Genomic DNA, 22,113 nt, shown 5'->3' with positions numbered 1-22,113 from the left:
CTATCTTTAATGCGGTAGTATTAGATCTATCTTTAATGCGGTAGTATTAGATCTATCTTTAATGCGGTAGTATTAGATCTATCTTTAATGCGGTAGTATTAGATCTATCTTTAATGCGGTAGTATTAGATCTATCTTTAATGCGGTAGTATTAGATCTATCTTTAATGCGGTAGTATTAGATCTATCTTTAATGCGGTAGTATTAGATCTATCTTTAATGCGGTAGTATTAGATCTATCTTTAATGCGGTAGTATAGATCTATCTTTAATGCGATAGTATAGATCTATCTTTAATGCGGTAGTATTAGATCTATCTTTAATGTGGTAGTATTAGATCTATCTTTAATGTGGTAGTATTAGATCTATCTTTAATGTGGTAGTATTAGATCTATCTTTAATGCGGTAGTATTAGATCTATCTTTAATGCGGTAGTATTAGATCTATCTTTAATGCGGTAGTATAGATCTATCTTTAATGCGATAGTATAGATCTATCTTTAATGCGGTAGTATTAGATCTATCTTTAATGTGGTAGTATTAGATCTATCTTTAATGTGGTAGTATTAGATCTATCTTTAATGCGGTAGTATTAGATCTATCTTTAATGCGGTAGTATTAGATCTATCTTTAATGCGGTAGTATTAGATCTATCTTTAATGCGGTAGTATAGATCTATCTTTAATGCGATAGTATAGATCTATCTTTAATGCGGTAGTATTAGATCTATCTTTAATGTGGTAGTATTAGATCTATCTTTAATGTGGTAGTATTAGATCTATCTTTAATGTGGTAGTATTAGATCTATCTTTAATGTGGTAGTATTAGATCTATCTTTAATGTGGTAGTATTAGATCTATCTTTAATGTGGTAGTATAGATCTATCTTTAATGCGGTAGTATTAGATCTATCTTTAATGCGGTAGTATTAGATCTATCTTTAATGTGGTAGTATTAGATCTATCTTTAATGTGGTAGTATTAGATCTATCTTTAATGTGGTAGTATAGATCTATCTTTAATGTGGTAGTATTAGATCTATCTTTAATGCGGTAGTATTAGATCTATCTTTAATGCGGTAGTATTAGATCTATCTTTAATGTGGTAGTATTAGATCTATCTTTAATGTGGTAGTATAGATCTATCTTTAATGCGGTAGTATTAGATCTATCTTTAATGCGGTAGTATTAGATCTATCTTTAATGCGGTAGTATTAGATCTATCTTTAATGCGGTAGTATTAGATCTATCTTTAATGCGGTAGTATTAGATCTATCTTTAATGCGGTAGTATTAGATCTATCTTTAATGCGGTAGTATTAGATCTATCTTTAATGTGGTAGTATTAGATCTATCTTTAATGTGGTAGTATTAGATCTATCTTTAATGTGGTAGTATTAGATCTATCTTTAATGTGGTAGTATCGACTGTCATCTAGTTTTCTGATTGAGTCCTTGTTGACATTAACAAATGAAACATACAATTTCATGTGAAACATCCAAAACCTTGTATGCCTACATGTGATTTGTTTTTTCTTTAACCTCTTGTGCTTTTAAATAAAATACAAAATTATGATTTATATTTGTAGTTTTTTTCTTAAGTACCTAATTTCAAATATGATGTCAAATGTATGTTTCCATCTTGATGAACAAATGTGGGACAACAATCATCCACAACCTTAGTTTTCTATAAACATATGAGAATGTTATGAATAACAATAAATACATATATGTGAATTCATCAAATGTGAAATGTTTTACACAGGTATGGAAATCTGAAAATACTAGAATCAGCCTATAAACTAAAGCCCATATGTACTGTGTGTTGTGATAATATTGCTACAGGCCTCAAATGACTTCTTTGACACATCAAATCACTGTTTTGCACTCAGTAGTTTTGCCTTATTTACGCTAGTGGGAACATGTAAAGTTTGAACAGAGGTGGGCCTAGAATTGAACCCTGGAGAACTCCACATCATTTTTGTTGCCTCAAATATGTAGTCATTGACACAAAATCAATCCCTCATTTAACTAGGATTTGAACCAAATCCAACCAAATGTCATGGTCACAGCCCTATGTTATTCAATCATGGCCCTTTAAACCCAAAGAGATGCTAGAACTGAGAGTGGAAGTAGGCCTGGAAGGAAGTCCTAGCTCCAGTCAACCCCCTGGCAACCAAAGATGCAAGAGGAAATATAGTACGATGATCAGAGAAAGGGCAGAGGGGACAACAGTTACACAAATACAAGCTGAGAAACCCACGACACCCAAACCAGCAAGCACAGAGGCGGACAGCCTGTTGAAAGTCAAGACGGAAAAGGAAATCAAACGAGCGCTTGACTTTTGAGGCCTGAACCTCAAAGAGAAGATATTTCTATCACAGACCTTTAATGACGTAAAACCATCTTCATCCAGCTAGACCTGCTACTGGCTTTGTAGTCTAGCTGTATGTCGTAGCAACTGTCCGTCCCACAAGTATGAAAAAACACTTTGAATACTGCAACCCATTCATTATGGAAGAGACAAAAACACAGACATGTAGATTTGAAAAGGAAGAGACCAGGACTGATGGCAGCAAGCAGAGCGGCGGGGAGGGGTGAAGCCTGATTGTAGTGAGACACCCCTCCCTTGAGAATGGCTGGGACATACCGCACAGTCTGATACTGGGCTGGCATCTGGAAACGGCTTGCAACGAGGTTTGGTGAGGAGGCTGCCCTGATGGAGAGATGACATGAGGTGGGACTAGGCAGACACACACAGATGGGATGAAAGGAAGACTGAGGAGATACTACAGTAAGAACATGGTTTCTCAAACCTTTTCCATGCTGCAGAAAGGCAATGAGACACACATTACATAGGTACACATTAGAGCTGTGGACCTCCAGCTCATAAGACCGGTGTCCAGAGGTCATTAGAAGAAGATCATGAAATCTGTTGTCCAGTGGACCATTTTACCAAGCTATCCGACTAGTCAGGAAGTCCACTACTGAAACCACTAGGCAGCACAAGTTACTGTGTAAAACACCACTGATTGTATATACAGTATTTACATACATTCATCAAGTTATAGTGCAATGGCAATCTCCTATGCATAACATCACCTTATGTACCGGTGCATTAGCCCAGCTGTTCCCCTCTGTGCTGCGGTAAACTGAAGACACATCCAATGCAAACAGAAACACTTCTGGTGGCTGTTTCATTACAAATGCATTTAATGTGAAGCAGTAGGTTTTTATTGCGAAACTACAGTTACCGCTAACTCCTCAATTTGCAGATTACATCCATTTCTTTCATATAAATCATCACTTCATCATTTTATCCTATCAGACATGTGTGTAAAAGTGTCATCATTAGCATATACATTCTTGAGTTATGGCCAAAAATGTGTTTTGTGAGATCACAGTGACCTTTGACTGACCGATTGGAATCAGTCCATCCTTAAGTCCGGGGGGACGTTTGTGCCAAATTTGAAAAAAATCCCTCAAGGTATATCTGAGATTTCACGATCACAAGAATGTGTAACTTCTGAAAAGCATAATGTCCCTCTTACAAATGGACACACAGATCCATGAGCAACCAAACAAACCTACAGCCTTTCTAATATTACCTCATGTTTGCAAACTAGATAATGCTGCGGAAGTGTACTGATAGAATGACTCCTCTATACTTGTGCTGCTGTGTTCTTCCCCTCGTCACAGTAGGAACAGCACTGGTGTTTACAATAACATCCACAACGGCTTCTGTTCTATTCACACGTCCCAGTAAACCATGACGGTGTGACGGCGGGACCCTGAAACTCAATTAAGACACCAACAATTTGATCATGCACGCCTGTTCTTTACACATATATACATACGTATATATACACACACACACACCCCGGAGGAAACAAATGCCATGAGATCTTTGAAAACATCAGTCTGTGCCTTTGTCACATCAAAGTGCACTGGTTCCAGAATGTGAAAAGGGAGGAGTCACACGTGGGAGAGAATGGAGCCGGCCTGTGACGCTCCCCTAACAGAAGCAGGGCTTCAGCAGGAGATGAAGCTGAGGGTCAGGGTCACATCTGAAGAGCCTGAAGTCTTTCACAAATGCTAAATCTCACCTCTGATCATGTGTAGACCACACAGTAGAGCCATCTCTGAACTCAAATGATGTATTTAAAGTTACAGGAAACTAGATTTAGAGTCAGGTTTCTTCTACATCTATATACGGGCAAAGGGTTTTGAAGTTACAAAAATATTTTAAAAAACTGCTCATCTATCCAGAATATTTTGCTAACGGGACATTATGTTAAAAGGCCCTAAATTCAATATTCAGATCAAACAACTATTGTCACTGTAAAGATATGATGAGTCATGGCTGCCTGAGCAGTGAATGAAGACACTCTCCCATGGTGGGTGTTATATAGCACCTCTAGAAACATATCTGTCCATCAATTTTCTGTCTCATAACCGTCTTGAAACCATTGGACTCCAGCAGAGGAGGGTTAAAATAAATTGGACGGTGCAGTTCAGCTGATAAGCTACAACATTCCCTCAAAGCTTAGACAAAGTGCTACTGGCTAACGGCAACTGTCAGGGGAAAGTTTCCCAAAGTTTAACTTGAAGTGAAGGATTTGCGCGGCTTTACTTCAACCCTGCAACCAAATTCCAGGAATGAATTGATTTGGCTGCAGATTTTGGTATTTAAAATACCGATGTGAGCAAATATACATGTTTCACTGTAATAGTTCAAACTAATTAGCCTGTTGAATGTCCCTCAGTATTCCTCCCTGTGAAGAAACACTGCCAAAGTGCTTTAACACCCAGCCTCCCAAAACAGGAAGCAAATAGTATTTAAGCAAAGAAACAACATGAAAGCAAATTAATAGCAATTCATGCCATCTTGTAAGAGCTGATAGAAAGACCACAGAATAACCCTTAAGACCTCCTCAGTCACACATGCACAGCGCTGAGCTTCAGTGTCTTAGACATACTTCACTTCTCAGGCAGCTCTGCATGTTTGTCTGCTGGACAAAGAAACTTCTTTCTTTCTTGCAGTAATTCATCTGTGGGAATGCACGGCGTGACAGCGTATGGATTGGAGAACGCAATGCAGTCTAAAAAGTGCCATCGTGTGAGTAACACCCTGTGAGTGGAAGTACTGAAGCAAAGCTATTTTCTCTCCAGATGAAGAATCGCTCTCGGGGAGCATCAGGATCTCATCTTCACAGGCGGGCTACCTTTTGAAAGGTTCTGAACCAAAAACAAAAGAGATATATCCAGTGTCAACAACGGATAGAAGCCCAGGTCCAGAGAGAAATGCTTGTTAAATATGGTACATTTGGAGGTCAAAGAAATACAGAAATGTATAAAGATGTGCTGCCAAATTAACGCATTTTGAATTTATCTCACAATTTCTGGACCTGGATTTATTGTCATTCTACTTAACAGAAACATTGTTCAAATAACGGTAGCATTAGTAACAGCTGTTGGTGCAGTAAAGCAATGTTCCTTCATGCTGTTTGTCAGAAGAGGCCGATGGGGATGCTGCCAGGATGCAAACAGCTCGGCTGCCATTTCCAGACTCTACTCCCTTTAAGAACGTCGCATCACTCTTTCATCTGTTCACATGTCCATAAACGACATATGTTTATGTTCTCTTTTAGTGGCCGCTGACCGTCGCTCTCACCAGTTAAAATGACGAACGTCATTGGCGGTCGGTCAGCTGTCGCTAATTAACATGACTGTGAGTAACTCGGTGGCAGACCACAATGAAGCTCGGCTGTTATCTGCTCTGTTTGCTCTCTGCCAAATACGATTGAATTTATAAGATTTGGTCATATCCTGGGTGATTAAACTAGTGCCCCAAATGTGGTGAAAATAGTCCCCAACAAATACATTATTGGTTACAGAGAGTCACAGACAGGGAAGAGAGGGAGTATCGAGACAGACTAGCCCATTGTTGGTTTCAGTCTTTTCATGGCATTTGTTGACAATAACAATAAATGCAGCTTAATCCTCTGATAACTGTAGGTTCTATGAGCAAAAGCCTCCACTATTGATGACCAGAGAAATCAGAGAGCACCAGCTGCACAAACTTCATCAACACATAAGCCCAGAAATGGGACATCACACAGACTATTACCAAACTTTCCCCCAGACCTGTAATCTCAGCAAAGACCATCTGGCACCAAAGATGTAGAACGACAGAAAAACCCAGAGCAATGTTATCACAGCAGCAAAATACAACACGACTACAGCAAAGAGCACATAGCAGCAAACACCCTCTCAAGCATCGCTGCACCATGGACCACCAAGTAAAAACACAAGACTAAACATCTATTTGTATTTCTATTTGTTTTTCAGTTGCCCACTCTCTCTGACCCCCAGGACCCTGAAGACCCTCGGCCAGTTGGACCTTTCTTAAGAATCCCTGGAACCCGATTCAGGGCCCAGAACCTTCCCCCACAGGCACCTGGACCCTGCTGTAAAACCACTGCTACACAAGGAGATCAGTTGACCTGCGGTCCTCTTTCATGCTTTCAATCCTACAAAACCCCACGGAGGGAAGAGCCACAGCTCAGAGTGCAGCTTTCTGTCAGTCATTTACCTGGGAGTTGACTGTCTGGCCCATGGGGATCCGGGAACACTCCAGTGCATACTGCTTCACACAGAAGTAACACCCCTGGAGGAAGGAGAAGGCATATGGAGAACACGTGATTATTTCATGAAAAACACATCCAAGGGGAGAATGGCACTCTGAAGTTTACTTTACTGTTCATCGGCATAGCTGCAGCTTTCAAAGAGACAGGATGATAGTTTCAGACCTTTCAAATGGCCTCCAATGGAAACTCAAGACTAATTGAGCCACACAAGCACAACATTAAGTCCCAGTGGGTTCATCTCCCACTGAGCCTACTGTGGCTATTTAAAGCTGTAACGAAGAACAGAACAAAAACCCAGACACCAGGAAACTAATTGTGATGTTTGTCTGGAAATAATATGTCTGGAAAAGCAGACAATGCACACGGGGGTCAAACTCACTGTACTTTGACAACATGGAAATGCAATCGCACGTTAGTCCTAGTCCCGCTAATATCTCCAGGTCACAGTCAACCCTTTGCTTTGTTTCACTAGTCTTGTCTCAGTTCCAGAGGAAACAGTTGTATTATGTCTTCTATGGCTCCGCAGGAGCTTTGTCAATTCTGGGAAAATTGAATTAGTGATGAACAGCACTGGTGTTTACAATAACATCCACAACGGCTTCTGTTCTATTCACACGTCCCAGTAAACCATGACGGTGTGACGGCGGGACCCTGAAACTGATGGGCTGGGAAACTACAAACTGTTGAAAGAAGGTCTGCGTAATAGACTGAGGGTAAGGAGCTTGAAAGGATGGAATGCCATTAAATGTTATCAAAATGTCATGGTCCCCAGATGATGAATCCTAATACATTTGGGGATCCGCTGACTTTTCTCATCTAGCACCATTATCAGGTCAATATTGATAGCATGCTAACACGCTAAACTAAGGTAGTGAACATGGTGAACATTACACCTGCCAATCATCAACATGTTTTCATGCTTGTGAGCCTTTTAGCCTGCTGACGTTAGCATTTAGCTCGAAGCACCACTGTGCCTAAGAACTGGCTCACGTAGCTGCCAGCATGTCTTGAAGTGATATTAGGCTGCATTCAAAACTAGATATATATATCGCTGTGAAAAATGGATTGTGGGTCGGAACAGGCAAAGAAGCACGCTGGCTTACATACTGCAAAATGCAACCGGATGTAAAAGGAGATTGTGGTATTTTGCCGCATTTGACAAACTATGTTTTGGGACCAACTAAATCTTCTTCTAGCATACACAAGAATAAGGTCATATAGGTAGTGTTGTTCAACAACAAAGCCACTGGTTTACACTAACTTTAGTGTTTGAATATCAACCAAAAGAGACTTGAAATCCATCCAACTTTGTCAGTTACTGTAACATGATGCAAACCATATTTTAAACTCCTGACTATTTTAAGAAGATGTATGAAGTCTGTAAAAAGTTGTTTTCATAGCACAATGTCACAAACTGACATCAACAATCGTCTGGGGGAAGTCATTGTTAAGATCTGTGGTATGCTCCACAAAATTGTCGGCAATATCATGAAAAACACACATGAACCGTCCCAAATGTGCTAAAAAGGCACCAACACATGTACCTTTGTGATGTTGGATGATTCTGAGTGCCCTTCGTCATCCTAATCTCACCTGAAAAGCCAGTTCCATCAACACGATGCCCCCTGGCAGCGCCCTCTGGAGGTGATACGCGGTGGTGCCCGATGCTGCAATCTGCAAAGGTAATTTACAGAAGAGTCATACAATCACAGTTTGTCTAATAAAGGTGTTTGAGCTTTAAAGAGAGTAATAAAGCCCCTGAACCAATTTTGTGAATCGGGACTGGTACTGTTTAAAGAATACATTTACATTTATTAAACAGTTAGAACAGAAACTAAACATAGCTTCTAGCTGCAATGTTTACAACAGCAAAGCCAAAGTCTGTCTATTGTTTTAACAAGATGTTAAATTGTAGATGTCATGAGGGGACTTTTAACATTATTTCTTACTTGTGCCTGTGCACCTGTGACTACAACCTTGGGAGGACGTTTATTGACCTAACCCCAACAATGGAGGGCACCGGAACAGGAAACCCTATTTGAAGGGGAACCAGACTTTAACACAACACCAGCAGTGGATGGAGACTGAGCCAAGCAGTGGAAAATATCGCTTATGCAAATGATCATAAAATGATGTAAATGTACATATTTTCTGCTCTTCGTCAAGTACCTGATTAAATATCTTCATTATTACAAATTTAGAACCAGTTCCAGGTCAGAACAGGGTTTCTGTAGAGGGCCAGTCCATATTTGTGAGTTATTGAAGTAGTGTGCACCCAAGTACAAGGAAACTCTAATCCGAGCCTCCTCTCACTGACGGTAGCAGCAATGAAAAGGTTACCGCTACCTGACATGCTTCCTGAACGCCCAGCAGCTAGTTGAGTGCCGCACTGCACGGCCTTTTTTCATTGCTGCGACACCAGACACATTCTATCACCATCGTCTTCGGAGGCATGAATGCAGTTAAAATGTTTACAACAGCAGAGCCTTTTTGTAAAGGTCAGAGGTCAGACGAGGATCAAGATCTGAATTCAATAACAGCTCAAACACCTTTAGTGAACAGCAATGTACCAGTTTCTAACGCTATAACAGCCTAAACGGTCTTGATCTCTGCTTTAGATAGTGTATGTAGTAAGTAACCGTGTTGAACTTAAGCACTACTTCTATTACTAATTATTCTAGCTTCTAAAACATATATTCAGAAACTACAAATGAGATATAGCTACAAGGAACAAATGGAAGAACTGTTTTTGGATGCATGGACTCACTTTTAATGAGACACTCCAAATGTAGAGGGGCCACTGTTACAATAGCAGCCTGGCTCGATCCCGTGTGTGTGTGTGTGTGTGTGTGTTTGGAGAATAAGATTTGTGCATCTCTGAGGTTAACGCTAACCTTAGGGCTGTCCTCGCTCTTCTGCTTTACATAAGAAAAAGACATCCTCCCTTCCGATGACATGGAGCTCAGCATGGCAGCACGAGCCCGGGCGATGCTGTAAGAGATGGGGGGGCGAGGAGGACAGGGGTCAGATAGGGTCTGGTTAAACCAGAGAGGTCTGGACCCGAGGGACAACGGACCGCCAGCAGCGCGTAGCCGAGCCGTGAGACATAATTCAGAGAGAGTCCCACGGTCTGAGCCTAGAAAGTGACAGGCATCTGCCCCGCATCTGCTCTGGTTACATCAGCCACGGGGCGGCAGCGCTGCGAGGTCAGAGGTCAGACCAGGATCAAAACACATGTGATGACTAACGGATGAGTGCTGCTCTCAGTGGAGGAAGAGAGGACACTAAGAGGGGCAGAAATGGAGCGATGCATTTTTGAAAGTTTTGCACGAAAAAATGAGCAGACACACTTTGTGATGGTGCGTAACACAAAGCACCCATTGACTAATGCAACGGTCAGCCAGTTCATCCATTTCAAACAGCAAACAGAAAGCTTCCAACGTTGTTTAAAAATGGTGTCCTACTTGAAAATGTGTTAAATACAATCTACTGATTTGATGCGTGTCTTCTTGAGGATAGCTTCACATACATTTGAGACTGATTTGATCAAAGGGGAAGCCTCAAATATCAGGACAAATGTAGAACAAACGATATTGGTAAAGAGAAGCAATGGTCACAAGCAGACATTCAACAACAATTAAAGGAAAGTTTTCTCTTTCTTGTTTTTGCAGAGACAGACCTGCGAGCTGGAGACTGAGGTCGGACCTGCACGAGAATGAAGCCCATGCTCTGCAGGTACTGGACGTACTGCTGGAGGAAGGTGCTAGAAATCTCCAGCAGCCAAGGCTCTTCTTTCAGACGGCTGGGCAGCATGTCGGCCGAGTCAGTGCTGTAGCTTCGGTCTCGACCGGACGCCGTGGAGTCGCTGGAGCGATGGCGTTTCTGGCACACAGAACAGCGGACATCACGTAAACACACAACAACTCCTTCATTTCTGTGCCATCGTGTAGATTAAAGTTATTTGTATGAACTTTTACCTGATTATAAAACTCAATGTCATACACATATGCATCTGTATGACCTCCATCAGTAAACAAGACCATCGCCGAGAAGATTGGCTATTTCCATATAGTTATTCTTAATGCTTGTTATTGGTGCCACCAGGGTCCGGTTCTCTCAGGTTCACCAGAAACTGCTTCAGCAGCAGCTCCTCCTCCTGCAGCTAGGAGCAGAGCTTCCCTGGGACCGCTGAAGGGAAGGGAGGCGTGGAGAGAACCAGAACCAGAACTGTGCTGAGCAGACTGTCAGACCCTGCTGCAGTAAAATGAGAGGTTTTGAAAAGGGACTCTGGTGCTCTTAAACACTACCGCTTTTGCCCACAAAATGAAAGTTTGTGGTAATGGCTTGAAGCACACAAAACTTACTTTAAACTATGGCTAACAGACACTAGGTTATAATAGCTTGATGATGTCCTCCCTAGTATTCATGAATCCATTGTATCCCCAAAGGCCTCTCAAAGTAAGTTGGTCAAGGATGAGCTCAGACTAAGACCATGTCCACACCATTCCATTTTTATAACGCATACGTTTTGCTAAGTTTACACTGAGCGTCCACACTACGCCCGAGTTTTAGTGCACCGAAAACAAATGTGTTTAAAAATCCTCCCGAGAATGGATAAGTTTGGAAGCTCCGGGGTTAAGTCCTAGTGTGGACGTGCGTAAACGTATCTGTTTTAAAACGATGACGTCGACACCAGCATTCACTACTTGATTGAGTCTTTACAGTGCCCTTCCCTGATTGGTCACGCCCCTTTCACACAACCCTTTCCCGTAAAATCACAAACAACATCCTTGATTATCGATCGACTACCAGGTTAATTTAACATGGACAGCTGATTACAGGCGTTGCTGACCTCGTTGTGTATTCTATCAGCTGTTGAGCAGTTCAGCATTTTATTATTCTACGAATGCCGACATGCGGAAAAAGCAGCTGTTTTGGAGCGAGCGGCGTGTCCAGAACATTATCAGAACTACGGAGCGGACGTCTCAAGTCACGGTTTGAGGCTTTGAGGACGATGACGGACACAAAACGGCAGATTTTCTTTTCCTTATTAATGCATATTTTGTTCTGCACAACTATTGTGAAGTCCACACGTAAACTGTAAAGGAACAAAAGCAATAATTGCCCTCCAGTATGACAGGGACTTCAGCCACCAGCAGAGCTACGAGTGACAACGACACCGAGAGGAAACGAGAGAGAGACGTGTGCTGACCACATTGATGGACCGTTGATTTGTAAGTGTTCATTTTAAAGTACCTTTGATGTGTGTGTGAGTGTGAGTGAGTGAGAGAGAGAGAGAGAGAGAGACCCGCAGCCTTGTAACTAAGTAAGATCTTAAGTATCAAGCACGACTCTTTATTGTTAAAGACTACTATAATACTAAGCAACCAATCTACTTGATGTGAAGAGTCATGTGTGCTGAATCATTCAGGTGTGCTGGTATGGACGGAAATCATTTCGCAAACAATGCTGAAACGCCCGTGTGGATGGAGATGGTTTTAGTTTTAAACCCTGGCTTTAAACAAAAGGGATGAGTGTGTTCCCCACAGACCGAGCAGGTCGCCTGTTGTCTTGGAGTACCCGGGCTATATGGAGTTTCTGGGTAACGTCCTGGATTACACATGGACCATGTTCAAAGTCTTCATGGCTGGTGACTGGTCCTGGAGGTGGACCCATTCAAGCTTAAGAGGAGGCCTTTTCAGGGCTCGCTCGGCGGACAGAATGAGCAGAAGGACAGAACAAATAAAATAAGTAAAATTACCGCCACGTGATTGTAGCCTCAACCAACTACTACAGTTGCAGTTTGCATCCAAGTCCATCCAAAATGTCATCACTTCATCATTTTCCAAATCCACAGGCAGTGGAAACAAAACTGAGCAAGTCCTGAAGTAGGAGGACCAACCAATCTCTCTGGCACAGGTCCATGTGCAACACGAGCCCTGAGATGCCCAAGGCCCTGACATATGGTGGGCTCAAAGTGTTGGTGTGGAGGTGTGCTGGTCCCAAACCACAGTAAGAGCCTGTCGTCTGCAGCTCTTTCAGCCCACTGTGGCTGTTTGAGCAGACATACCTTCACTGGAGGCTGAACGATCTGCTCCTCTTGGATCTGCTTGCGGAAGATGGGGTCGAAGAGGAGAGGGGTGGCACAGTAGTGGACCAGCCTGGACGACTGCTTCAGGGTCTCCAAATCAGTGCCCTGTTGAGACAAACGTGTTCGGATAAGATAGTGACATCAAGGATTTTAAAAGATGGATACTAAACGCTGTACACGGGCCTTGATATTCAGATCCAGACATGACTACGATGCAGTCACATCATATCTAATCTTGATTTAGTCCATCCAGTGGCATGAAAATCCACCTAAAACCCAATTGCCAGTGGTCCCCGTCGTGTCCGGGTCAAGCTGTAGATCTCCTCTTGGACGTGCTTGAGTTCGAGTGCTCTGTGGGTGTCTGTTGAAATATCTAATTCATGAATTTAATGCCACCGTGTAGCTCCTGTTGAGATGTCACCGTGGAAGACGGTGACATGAAGCTTTTTTAATTAACCCCAGATATTCCCCACTTTGAAAAGAGGCGATACTAAATGATTTCCCCCGAGGAATGAACCGGAACTGTGAATCCGTAAAGCCATCAAGTGGTGAGAGGCACCACTCCCCCAGGCTTTGTCGAGTCCAATTAGCTTTATTTCATATTAAGCTACTTTCAACGTACAGAAATGTAATACTCCTGACTTACTGGTCAGATCCAAGTTGTTGTTGATTGCTCACATTATGCTTTTTTTATTGTGTCCAATATCTAACACCATTCAGACCTTTCTGAACCAACCCACGAGCAAAAGCACAATATCACACCAGATTTACAAACCCTTTTAACTGGTTGTATCCTCAACCATGACAAACCCTGCGTTGTTTGAATGCACACACAGAGCCTTGGGATTCTTCTGTGTTAACTATTACACAGAGTCTGATGTCTTGATGGTGAGCTCCACAGAGCTGCGTGTCATGACTATAATCACAAAAGGAGCAAGTACAGCAACAGTTGGAGCTGAGCTGTGTTGGTAGTGCAGCCACGTTCTTCTGTGTCTTTTATCAGCTATTTCTTGGTGTGTATTCAAACTTGTAAACGGTTAACTACTAAACCTGTTTGGTTTTCTCGCAATGCGGAAACATTACAAACAAGTTAGTCCTAACTGTCCCTCTGCTGAATACTTCCAGAACTGCTGTGTTCACCTTTCCTCGTGAAAGTGATAGATTGAAGTGAAACAACCTCAAATGAGACTTGTGTCGTTGTTAAACATCAGACAGATGTCAGATATCAATGTGACTTGATCTGCACATGAGGAGAATCAATAGCAGCTGTCCACTTCCCCCTGCAGTGTGAACATAGCCTTCAACTATTACAATACTGTATTCAAAGCATCTTGATACACTATTCAGGGCATTAATCTAACAGCAAACAATTATCTTATTAATGTCGAGACATAGCGGAGTAATGTCTACTTGAGCAGTGTGCGCTGCAATCCAGCGTCTCCTTGCTTTTGTTTACAAAGGCTCTGCACTGCGTTCATAAGGCACTTACAGCTGATACAGTGTCATCGTGGAAGGGTCACACCCACCCTCCGGACCCCCCTCAGGTAAACACGGTTAGCTCTGTCAGCGCGTGGTGCGTGTCCACAGGTGCGTTTTTGGACGAGGGGTTCCCGTCATTCAAACCGTCCAACATGGTGGCCTGTTTGGAAACTTTTCTTCTTATATTACATAAAATAGTTCACCGAAAGGTGTTTCGGACAACATTTGAGGAGAGATAAATTCCATACATTTGCTAGATCCGTCTTCATTTTAGATCGACAACGGTCAGTTTTTCTGGAGTTACCAGAGGTGGCGAGTCTTGCTGGACGTCCCTGATTTGCATTAAGTAGCCAAGACTCAACTTTATGCAATGCCATGTTGGGAGCCGTGTGGAAGCAACTCATTTGGAATTTAGCACCCAGTTACAAATATTTTGCCACGTCTCAGAACCATGACTTGGGCTACTTACTGAAATGGGCATGTTGGATTGTGCTGACCTCTGCTGCCACGTCACAAACAGGTTCTCTATCTTCATCTGTTTCTCCAGTTCTGTCAGCACAAACACAGAGTCATCACCCTTTCTGTCCAGTGTGGGGTTTGATGGGCTCATAGGACAGGAATGATATTATTATTATTAGTATTATTAGCAGTAGCAGTAGTAGTAGTTGTAGCAGTAGCATAATTAACCTCTTCGCTCAGCAACTTTGATCTCCAAGAGCTGGCCGCCGTGTCGGGCCACCACGTCCCCCTCCGTCAAGGGCCGGATGGCGCACACGTCCCTCAGAGCCTCGTCAAAGGGCAGCAGCTCAGAGGGGAAGTGGAGTGGAGCGAGACTTCGGCCAGAGCTACCCAGCCTGCCCTGCTCTTTACTGGGCAGAGGAGGCACTGCGCTACGCAGCAACGCATCAGGCTCCATGGAGGGGCTCAGGAACGGGTTGGGGTCCTGGAAGAGAGAAAGGAAGACAAGGGCAGAGGACAACATGTGGATGGTTTGACTTTAAAGGCTTCACCGAAAAGACAGCAAAGACAGAGAGGATTGGTTCTATTAAATAATAACGCTTCCTGTTAGAGTGAAAGCATCATCTAACCAATTTTAGGAATATTCAAGTTCAATTCTATCAATGGCCATCTTCTCTCCACTGAAGACTTTAGAGATGAGCTCAAATGTTGTTTTTCTTTCATCTAACTTAGTTACTTATTCCTTGTAGTTGATACTCATATTGTTTGTTTATGTTGTTTTTATAACACATTGAAATATGAAATATTTTCAAATAACTATCTTCATTTGGATTAAAAAGCAGAAATCCTGATTTCATTAAAGAGATAAAAGACTCTTACAAGAGACATGGCACAGAGGAGACAGCTCCACTGGCTGTCCTCACAGCTACACTTGTTTCATTAACCAGCCAAGGTAGGGACTCAGAAGGCCTGGTTCTGTGGAGTAGATTGGAACTAACCCATTCGATCAAAATGATGAATGATGAAAATGAGCAAAGACGTAATAAGTGCAGATCAAGATATCTAGCCCTCACTACAGTAAAGTGCTTTCCTCCTAGAGGGGAAATAAACCACTTCAAACCTTCATCTGTGGGCACCTCAATGCTAAGACTGGAGAGAAAGCTGACGCTGCAAACAACCAGGAACTCTTTGGCCCACCTGGAGGAACCTGCTCTCCTCTCCCTGAACTCCCCCCTCCACACACTCTTGATTCAATTACAAACAGTAAAGTGCAGCTCTGCCCCACGCTTGGTTTGTGCATAATCAATAGTAGGTAAGGAGGAGACTCCGCTCTTGGCAGCAGTACGGTAGACTGTGCCATGACAGATTAATGTCTGCATGATCAGCTGGGATGCTAAAGATTGGGGCGTCTTTCAATCGGAAGATTCATTCCATCCTTCCACCATCCAACGTATATAGAGTATTTTCCCTGCACCGTCTATTGGCGTTAGTGGTTGTTATCATCAGTGGCTACATACATGTCCAGAGCATTGTTCGTGTGCCCTGGTTGCTGTTGAAAAAGGAACTTTTGGGCGAGTTTGCTCAGCGGAGCAGCTCAGGGCCCAGATGCCCCAGTGTGGCAGAGCTGGCTGCGCCGTGCCTCACGGGCTGGAGGGCTCTAAGTGTGCGCTGGTGCTCCCTCTGCTTCTCATCAGGACCATGACAGATGAAGCTCTGTTCAGGCAAATTTTCTGCTGCTCTGACTCTGCCTTCTGTCCGCACTCATTAGTGACGCAGTGATGAAGAGCGGGGCCGTCGGAGGGAAAGGGGAAAAAAGTTTGGTTCTTTCCATTCTTTGAGCTTGTTTTGTAATTGGCCGTGGGGGAGAGGCCAAAAGGGCAGTTGGTGTCTTCTGTGAAACGCTGCTCTAATAAATCCCTGCTGCAGCCCGCTCCACACAACAACAGAGGGGCAACACGGAGCGTGACGCTTTTCTGTATTCTGTAACCTTTCTTAATTCAAGCTCAACTGCGTCGCATGCTTTGTGACGCAGTCGCCACGGCCAGATTGACGCGGGCCGTATTAACCCATCCAGCCCACTCCCTTCCTCCCACTCTGTCCATCCTTTTATTCCCATGCTGGGAAACTAGCAGGCCAACGCTTCTCTGAGTGGAGATTTAATTTAACAAAAATGTATTTACTTTGCTGCACATCCCTGAACCACAACAGCAGGAGCACACTGGTAATGTGAAACAGTCTGAGCTCCTACACATACCACTTGAGCATTGTCACATCAGTTGAGATTGTGCACGTCACCAAATCAAACTACTAACAGGATCCACTTTGCCTGGTTGGTCGTTGCGCCTAGTTTAATCTTCATACCTTCCACCCATTCAGCATGACACGAGGGCCGTCGTTGCACTGGAAGCAGAATTATTGCAGCTCTCTTGCAACACTTTGGGGCTCAAGCCTTGCTTTCCTAAAGAGGTTCTCATTATTAATCTAATTATTACATTTAATGGGACAAAGAAAGTCTGTACACAGTTGAGGGACACTGCCCTTCTTGCAAAATCTCCAGTGCTCCCGTGGTGTTCTACACTGCGTCAGGTCTCCAGCTTCTGACCAGAGTCTCTCTGCACCACCGTCCTCCTACTCGCCAGTAGGAGCAGTGAGGCTGTATATGACAGCTGACTCCTGATGTGAACGCGGAGAGGAGAGCAGGTGGAGGAGTGTGAAGGAAGGCGGGTTGTTGAATATGCTGAGCAAACAAGTTTTGCCACTGGAAGTACACTTAAAAAAACTACAGGCCGTGAAAACTCCCCCGCTCAGACCTCTCTGCACCAGAGCCGGTCGTAAATAATGCAAGAGGATAAATGGGATCTGACGGGGACTAAATTGCATCGAGGTAGTTAAGCGTTTCATTTAGAAAAAACAAGGCCGTCGACCTGACGGGGGTTGTATTTCCAGGACGTGATCAACAGGAAATGCAGAGGGGGAAGGAATAGAGGAGAATAAAATGCTTCGTCGCGTAGCTGGGAAATCTTGTTTTGGTTTGTGCAGCAGAGTCCATCAGTCGCACATTGATCTGCGGCTCCATATTTAATACAGGAAGCTCCAGCAGTTTTGCTGAGATGCTCAAAACACAAAACATGCAGCAACAAACTGCAGGGGACAGGACCATGGAAGGGAGTCCAGCATCTATACTGAATGTCACCTGGAACACTGGTTTCATCAGGAATTGATTCAATTTTAACTCAAAAATTCACTTCAATTTACTAATAACTCTGCAAGTACATAGTTTCAATACTAGCCAACGAATACACTTCAATCTAAATAACAAGGCAGCTTTCGTCTTTTTGTCTCGTCGGACCACAGACTAATCCCATTTTGTAGGAGCACTGGTGGACCTTTGGAAGCCAGGTAAAACCAGCACTTGTTAACTTTCATTACTTTACTTGATGGAATGTAGTTATGTTTGCTCACAGCGAAGAACCCACCGAGTTATGGTTCCACTCTGTAGTCTGTGGGGCCTATACAAGTGCTGCAGTGCTGGTACAACTGCATGGGATCTGTAGTTTCTGAGATGGTAATCATTTAAATGGTGGTGGATTTGATAAAATCATGAAGTGCTGTAGGAGTAGTTATTTATCCTAAACCCCAATGACGTACTGAAGCTAGGGTCATATGTGCAAGGCATTATGGTCACTGTAGTTCACTGACATGCTGACTTGTTATCAGAACAGTTAGAGAAATGTAATGTATCGGAACAATGGAAGTTAGTGTCTCTGGCCGCGTTTACACTTGTCTTTTGTCATCCTGCCTGTCTGTACGCTCCCAGATCTCTCTCCCATTGGGATCCAATCCGCTAGCTAGTCCACATGCCGAGGTGGCCTGGCTTGCATCTAGTTCTGATCTCAGTGAGTTGTTGACAGCATGTGGGGACAATCCAGACAATTTATCACACATAGGTCTCCATCATCTCCCCCCCCCACCACCACCACATGGAGTTTCTTTACAGATGAGAGCAAAGGGAAGAAAGGAGGAAAACCGGGACTGGAGCACAGCTAAGACCTGCCGTCTGAGTCCTGGTTAGTTACTGCTGATGAAAAAACAACATTTGCCGATAATGTTCCTTCAAAATAAAAGATTTTATGTATCAAAATAAGTCTTAATCAAATTTGTTTATCCACAGTTATACAGTCGCTCCTTTGACCACGAAATAGATCGGATCACTATCTGATCAGGCAGGTCGACCACCACAACCTAAAACATGTGATTACTAAATGTAAGCATCATCACTCTGGGTAGAAGTGGTTACAAATGTTGTCTCGTGGTACAAGTAGAAACAACGTGCGCGCAGGTAGATAATTCAGCATGTAGAAATGAATACCATGAGAAGCACACGTCAAACAGGCTGCTAGTGTATAGTAATGACATCATCACTTGTCACCGGCATTTCCTCCCCAGGATACAACAGCTGTATGAAATGTGCCCCAGGACTCGCTCCCTCCTGCGACAGTGTGAATCCAGATGCTGTGCTGGCAGGCCGATTCCACCTGAACTAGCAGCAGCTCCCAGCCCCCATCGTACGCACACGTGCTGACTGGCAGTTTGAAACAGAAGGCAATACAGCTGCTGTTTGGTGACACATCTGAAGTGTGTCAGCATGTCTGCAGAAGTCAGTGAGGTAGCCAATCCTAATGGAGGACATCGATATTTCATCCTGAAAGTCCTGCTAAGGTCCGTCTCATTATATTGTTCTGTTGACTGTAAAAGAAGTGAACGGCTGCCAAGAACTGTAACTTCAAACTTTACTTTTATTCCTGTTTTTTTGAAATCCTTCCATTAAAAAAAACCCACTGGAGCAAATTCCTGTCTACATCATGTCAAATTGACCACTGAATTGGTTTGGATATTGTAATATGCAGCTGATGTAATGACAGCGTGGCCAACGTTCTGCCGCTAGCGATGCTCCACATTAGGAACCGTGTCGGTGTCTTTACCTGCTTGGAGTCCATTTCGTGGATGGGCGCGTCAGAGAAGCAGTAGTGATGAAAGAGCCCCATCTTCTGGTTGAGCAGGCAGTGGACGACGTGAGCCCTCGCGTTCTGCCACTTGACGAGGCGGACCAGCTCACGATTCAGAGAGGCGCCCAGGTCCACGGACCAGTTGTAGCTGTACAGAGTCACCTAAAGCAAGGATGGTTCCAGTATGACTAGTCGAAGACACCACCACAGATGCTTGAGCGAGTTGTGGCATATATACAGCAGAGCAGTAGAGGCATCACACACACACACACACACACACACACACACACACACACACACACACACACACACACACACACACACTTGTGGACTGATGTTTTGAGAAGTCGAGTCATTTTCTCATAGACTTCTACAGTATACAATCAGAGGAGTCCCCCCCCCCCCCCCGATGGCCAATAGAGAGAATGCAGGTTCATGGAACTTCGGCATCGGCTTCACTTTGTAGTCCAACATGCAGCCATCTGCTCCTTACACATGAGGGCTCCGTGGCTTCACGGTCCGTGTACGTTCGATAGATTGTTGACTGAATTAAATCCAAAGTGGCATAAACGAGAAAACAACTAGTATTTTCGTTTCATCCCACCCGGGGCTGGGAGGCTACAGCGACTCACTATCACCAATGTCAACACTGTATCCTCCTCACATTGTGTTGATAAAGGTCCATTTTTTTTATGTTTAAACTTTCTGTTTTTCTGTTTAAAAGTTGTGGTCAGATCTTACACATTGCATCTTCAAAGCTCAGGTAAGACAAGCGGTCAGAGGGTCTCTTCCACCTGGTGCCTTTCATTATGGTGGTCTCCAATTGGGTTCAAAGGAGGAAATCTCATAGACAGATGTGTCAAAACCTGGACAGATAATGATGTGCATGCTGACATACTACTGGATATGAGTGGGACTTCTTTTGTTTTGATGAAGCAGCCGTTAAATAGACAAGAGGAGCAGAGAGGGACATTTAGTACAACTGTAATGTCGTGGTCACAGATGCATTTACAGCTGAAACTATTGGGACCTTTTGTATTTGTAACAACTCTGTCATGTTCTCTTGGCCTGAGGGACGTTCACATGTGCCAAGTCACCTTTTTGTCCAGGATGCTGATGAAGAGGAACCTCTGGCGGGGAGCCAGTCCCTCCCCGGCCTGGCTTGGACTGAACACGTCGCTCTGCTCCAGAGCCTCGAAGCGCTGGAAGCCCTTGTGAGCTGGGCAGAGGAGAGAGAGAGAGCGACTGAGTGAAAGCAGGAGGAATCAGAGCACAACAGCGTGTCTTTTACACAGACTCCATGCCGACCGTCAGGACATTCTTTCATCTGTTCTTAACCGCACCGTCACTTTGAGATCAACTTTTTGACACGTAATTCGTTTTCGTTTGCACATTTACTGCGGAACTGCTAAGCGGGTCTTTATCAGCCCAGAAGCCAAATGCACTGTACTACCCAGAGTTCTCTGAGAGGTCTCCAAGGGTTGGCTGACAAACGAGTGAAGGCCTGACGTATTGGAACAAACAGCTCAGTGCTTATTCTGGAATTTTCTTAAGGTTCCAGTCTGTAAATATGTTGGGGATATTATATTGTACTAGAAAGGAAACAATGAGGCAATGTCATCACCAGAGATGGGTCAGATACTATTTGAACTTTTAGAAGATTTATTCAACTCTCAAGTCTTTAAAGCAGAGGCAGTGCTCGTGTTCCTGTCTGCTCTGTTTGTTTCCTGCCACAGACGGACTCTCCTGTCATTTCAGATCCAGCCACCCCTGCAGTATATATACCAGCCCATTTCCACTCATTCCCTGCCAGACGGCCCTCGACTTTCCAGCGTTTAGTTCTGCCTGCCTGACCCAGCTTGTCTCCGACTCGTGCATCTGGTTTTCTACTGAGCCATTCACACGTTTGGGGCTATTTATCACTGTATTAGAACAGCGCTAAGACTGCACTACAATGTCAAATACAATCTCTTTCAGGTATTCTCCTTTACTTTTCGTTGTGTTTTAAAGAAACTAATAGGCAGCTTACTGACTTTGACACATCTTGTTTTTTTAGTGTAACTTTGGATGTCCACCAACAGCCAAAAGATTATTTTTGGCCTGTCATCAAATTCCTTGCGAAATGAATTTAAATTGGCAACAGTTGATATAATAAGTCTAATACTATTTCTGTGACTGCTCTTATTATCATTATTATTCTACTATATCCAGTGCTGCTGGTTCTTCCATCATTATATGAATCATCTGTATCATATGGACTGAATGTGTTGTATTCTTCTCGCTGTTAAAGCCTTTTATTGGGGGAGTTGTTGCTGTACCAATGTGAGGGTCAAAGCACAGATGATGTCGTATGTCGTCCACATCGTTAAGCCCTCTGAGGCAAACTTGTGATTTTGGGCTTTACAAAATATATTTAATTGAAATAAGTTTGTCATTT

At 43.5% G+C, this 22,113-nt stretch overlaps 1 protein-coding gene across 15 annotated transcripts in view; it reads right to left on the bottom strand.

The window, feature by feature from the left end:
- The window catches only part of szt2 (SZT2 subunit of KICSTOR complex), a 117,935-nt gene that overhangs the window by 15,713 nt on the left and 80,109 nt on the right, over positions 1 to 22,113 (bottom strand). For 10 of the 15 annotated variants that reach the window (XR_012947762.1, XM_076079160.1, XM_076079166.1 and 7 more), the window contains 10 exons: positions 20,774 to 20,895; positions 19,653 to 19,838; positions 14,899 to 15,154; positions 14,681 to 14,760; positions 12,712 to 12,837; positions 10,321 to 10,523; positions 9,536 to 9,632; positions 8,235 to 8,315; positions 6,587 to 6,661; positions 2,642 to 2,707 (listed from right to left, as the gene is read on the bottom strand). Coding sequence is in view for 13 of the 15 variants with exons in the window: in XM_076079160.1 (XP_075935275.1) it covers positions 2,642 to 2,707; positions 6,587 to 6,661; positions 8,235 to 8,315; positions 9,536 to 9,632; positions 10,321 to 10,523; positions 12,712 to 12,837; positions 14,681 to 14,760; positions 14,899 to 15,154; positions 19,653 to 19,838; positions 20,774 to 20,895 (1,292 nt within the window). In the remaining 2 variants the exon portion in view is untranslated. Of the gene's footprint in view, positions 1 to 2,641; positions 2,708 to 6,586; positions 6,662 to 8,234; positions 8,316 to 9,535; positions 9,633 to 10,320; positions 10,524 to 10,630; positions 10,896 to 12,711; positions 12,838 to 14,680; positions 14,761 to 14,898; positions 15,155 to 19,652; positions 19,839 to 20,773; positions 20,896 to 22,113 lie in introns of those variants that run through there. The other 5 variants (XR_012947763.1, XM_076079168.1, XM_076079171.1 and 2 more) reach the window with 5 other exon arrangements.

The sequence above is a fragment of the Anarhichas minor genome, unplaced genomic scaffold, assembly GCF_050575085.1.
Source record: "Anarhichas minor isolate MPS153535 unplaced genomic scaffold, ASM5057508v1 ptg000071l, whole genome shotgun sequence".
NCBI lineage: Eukaryota > Metazoa > Chordata > Actinopteri > Perciformes > Anarhichadidae > Anarhichas > Anarhichas minor.
This window is presented reverse-complemented; position numbering and strand designations above follow the sequence as displayed.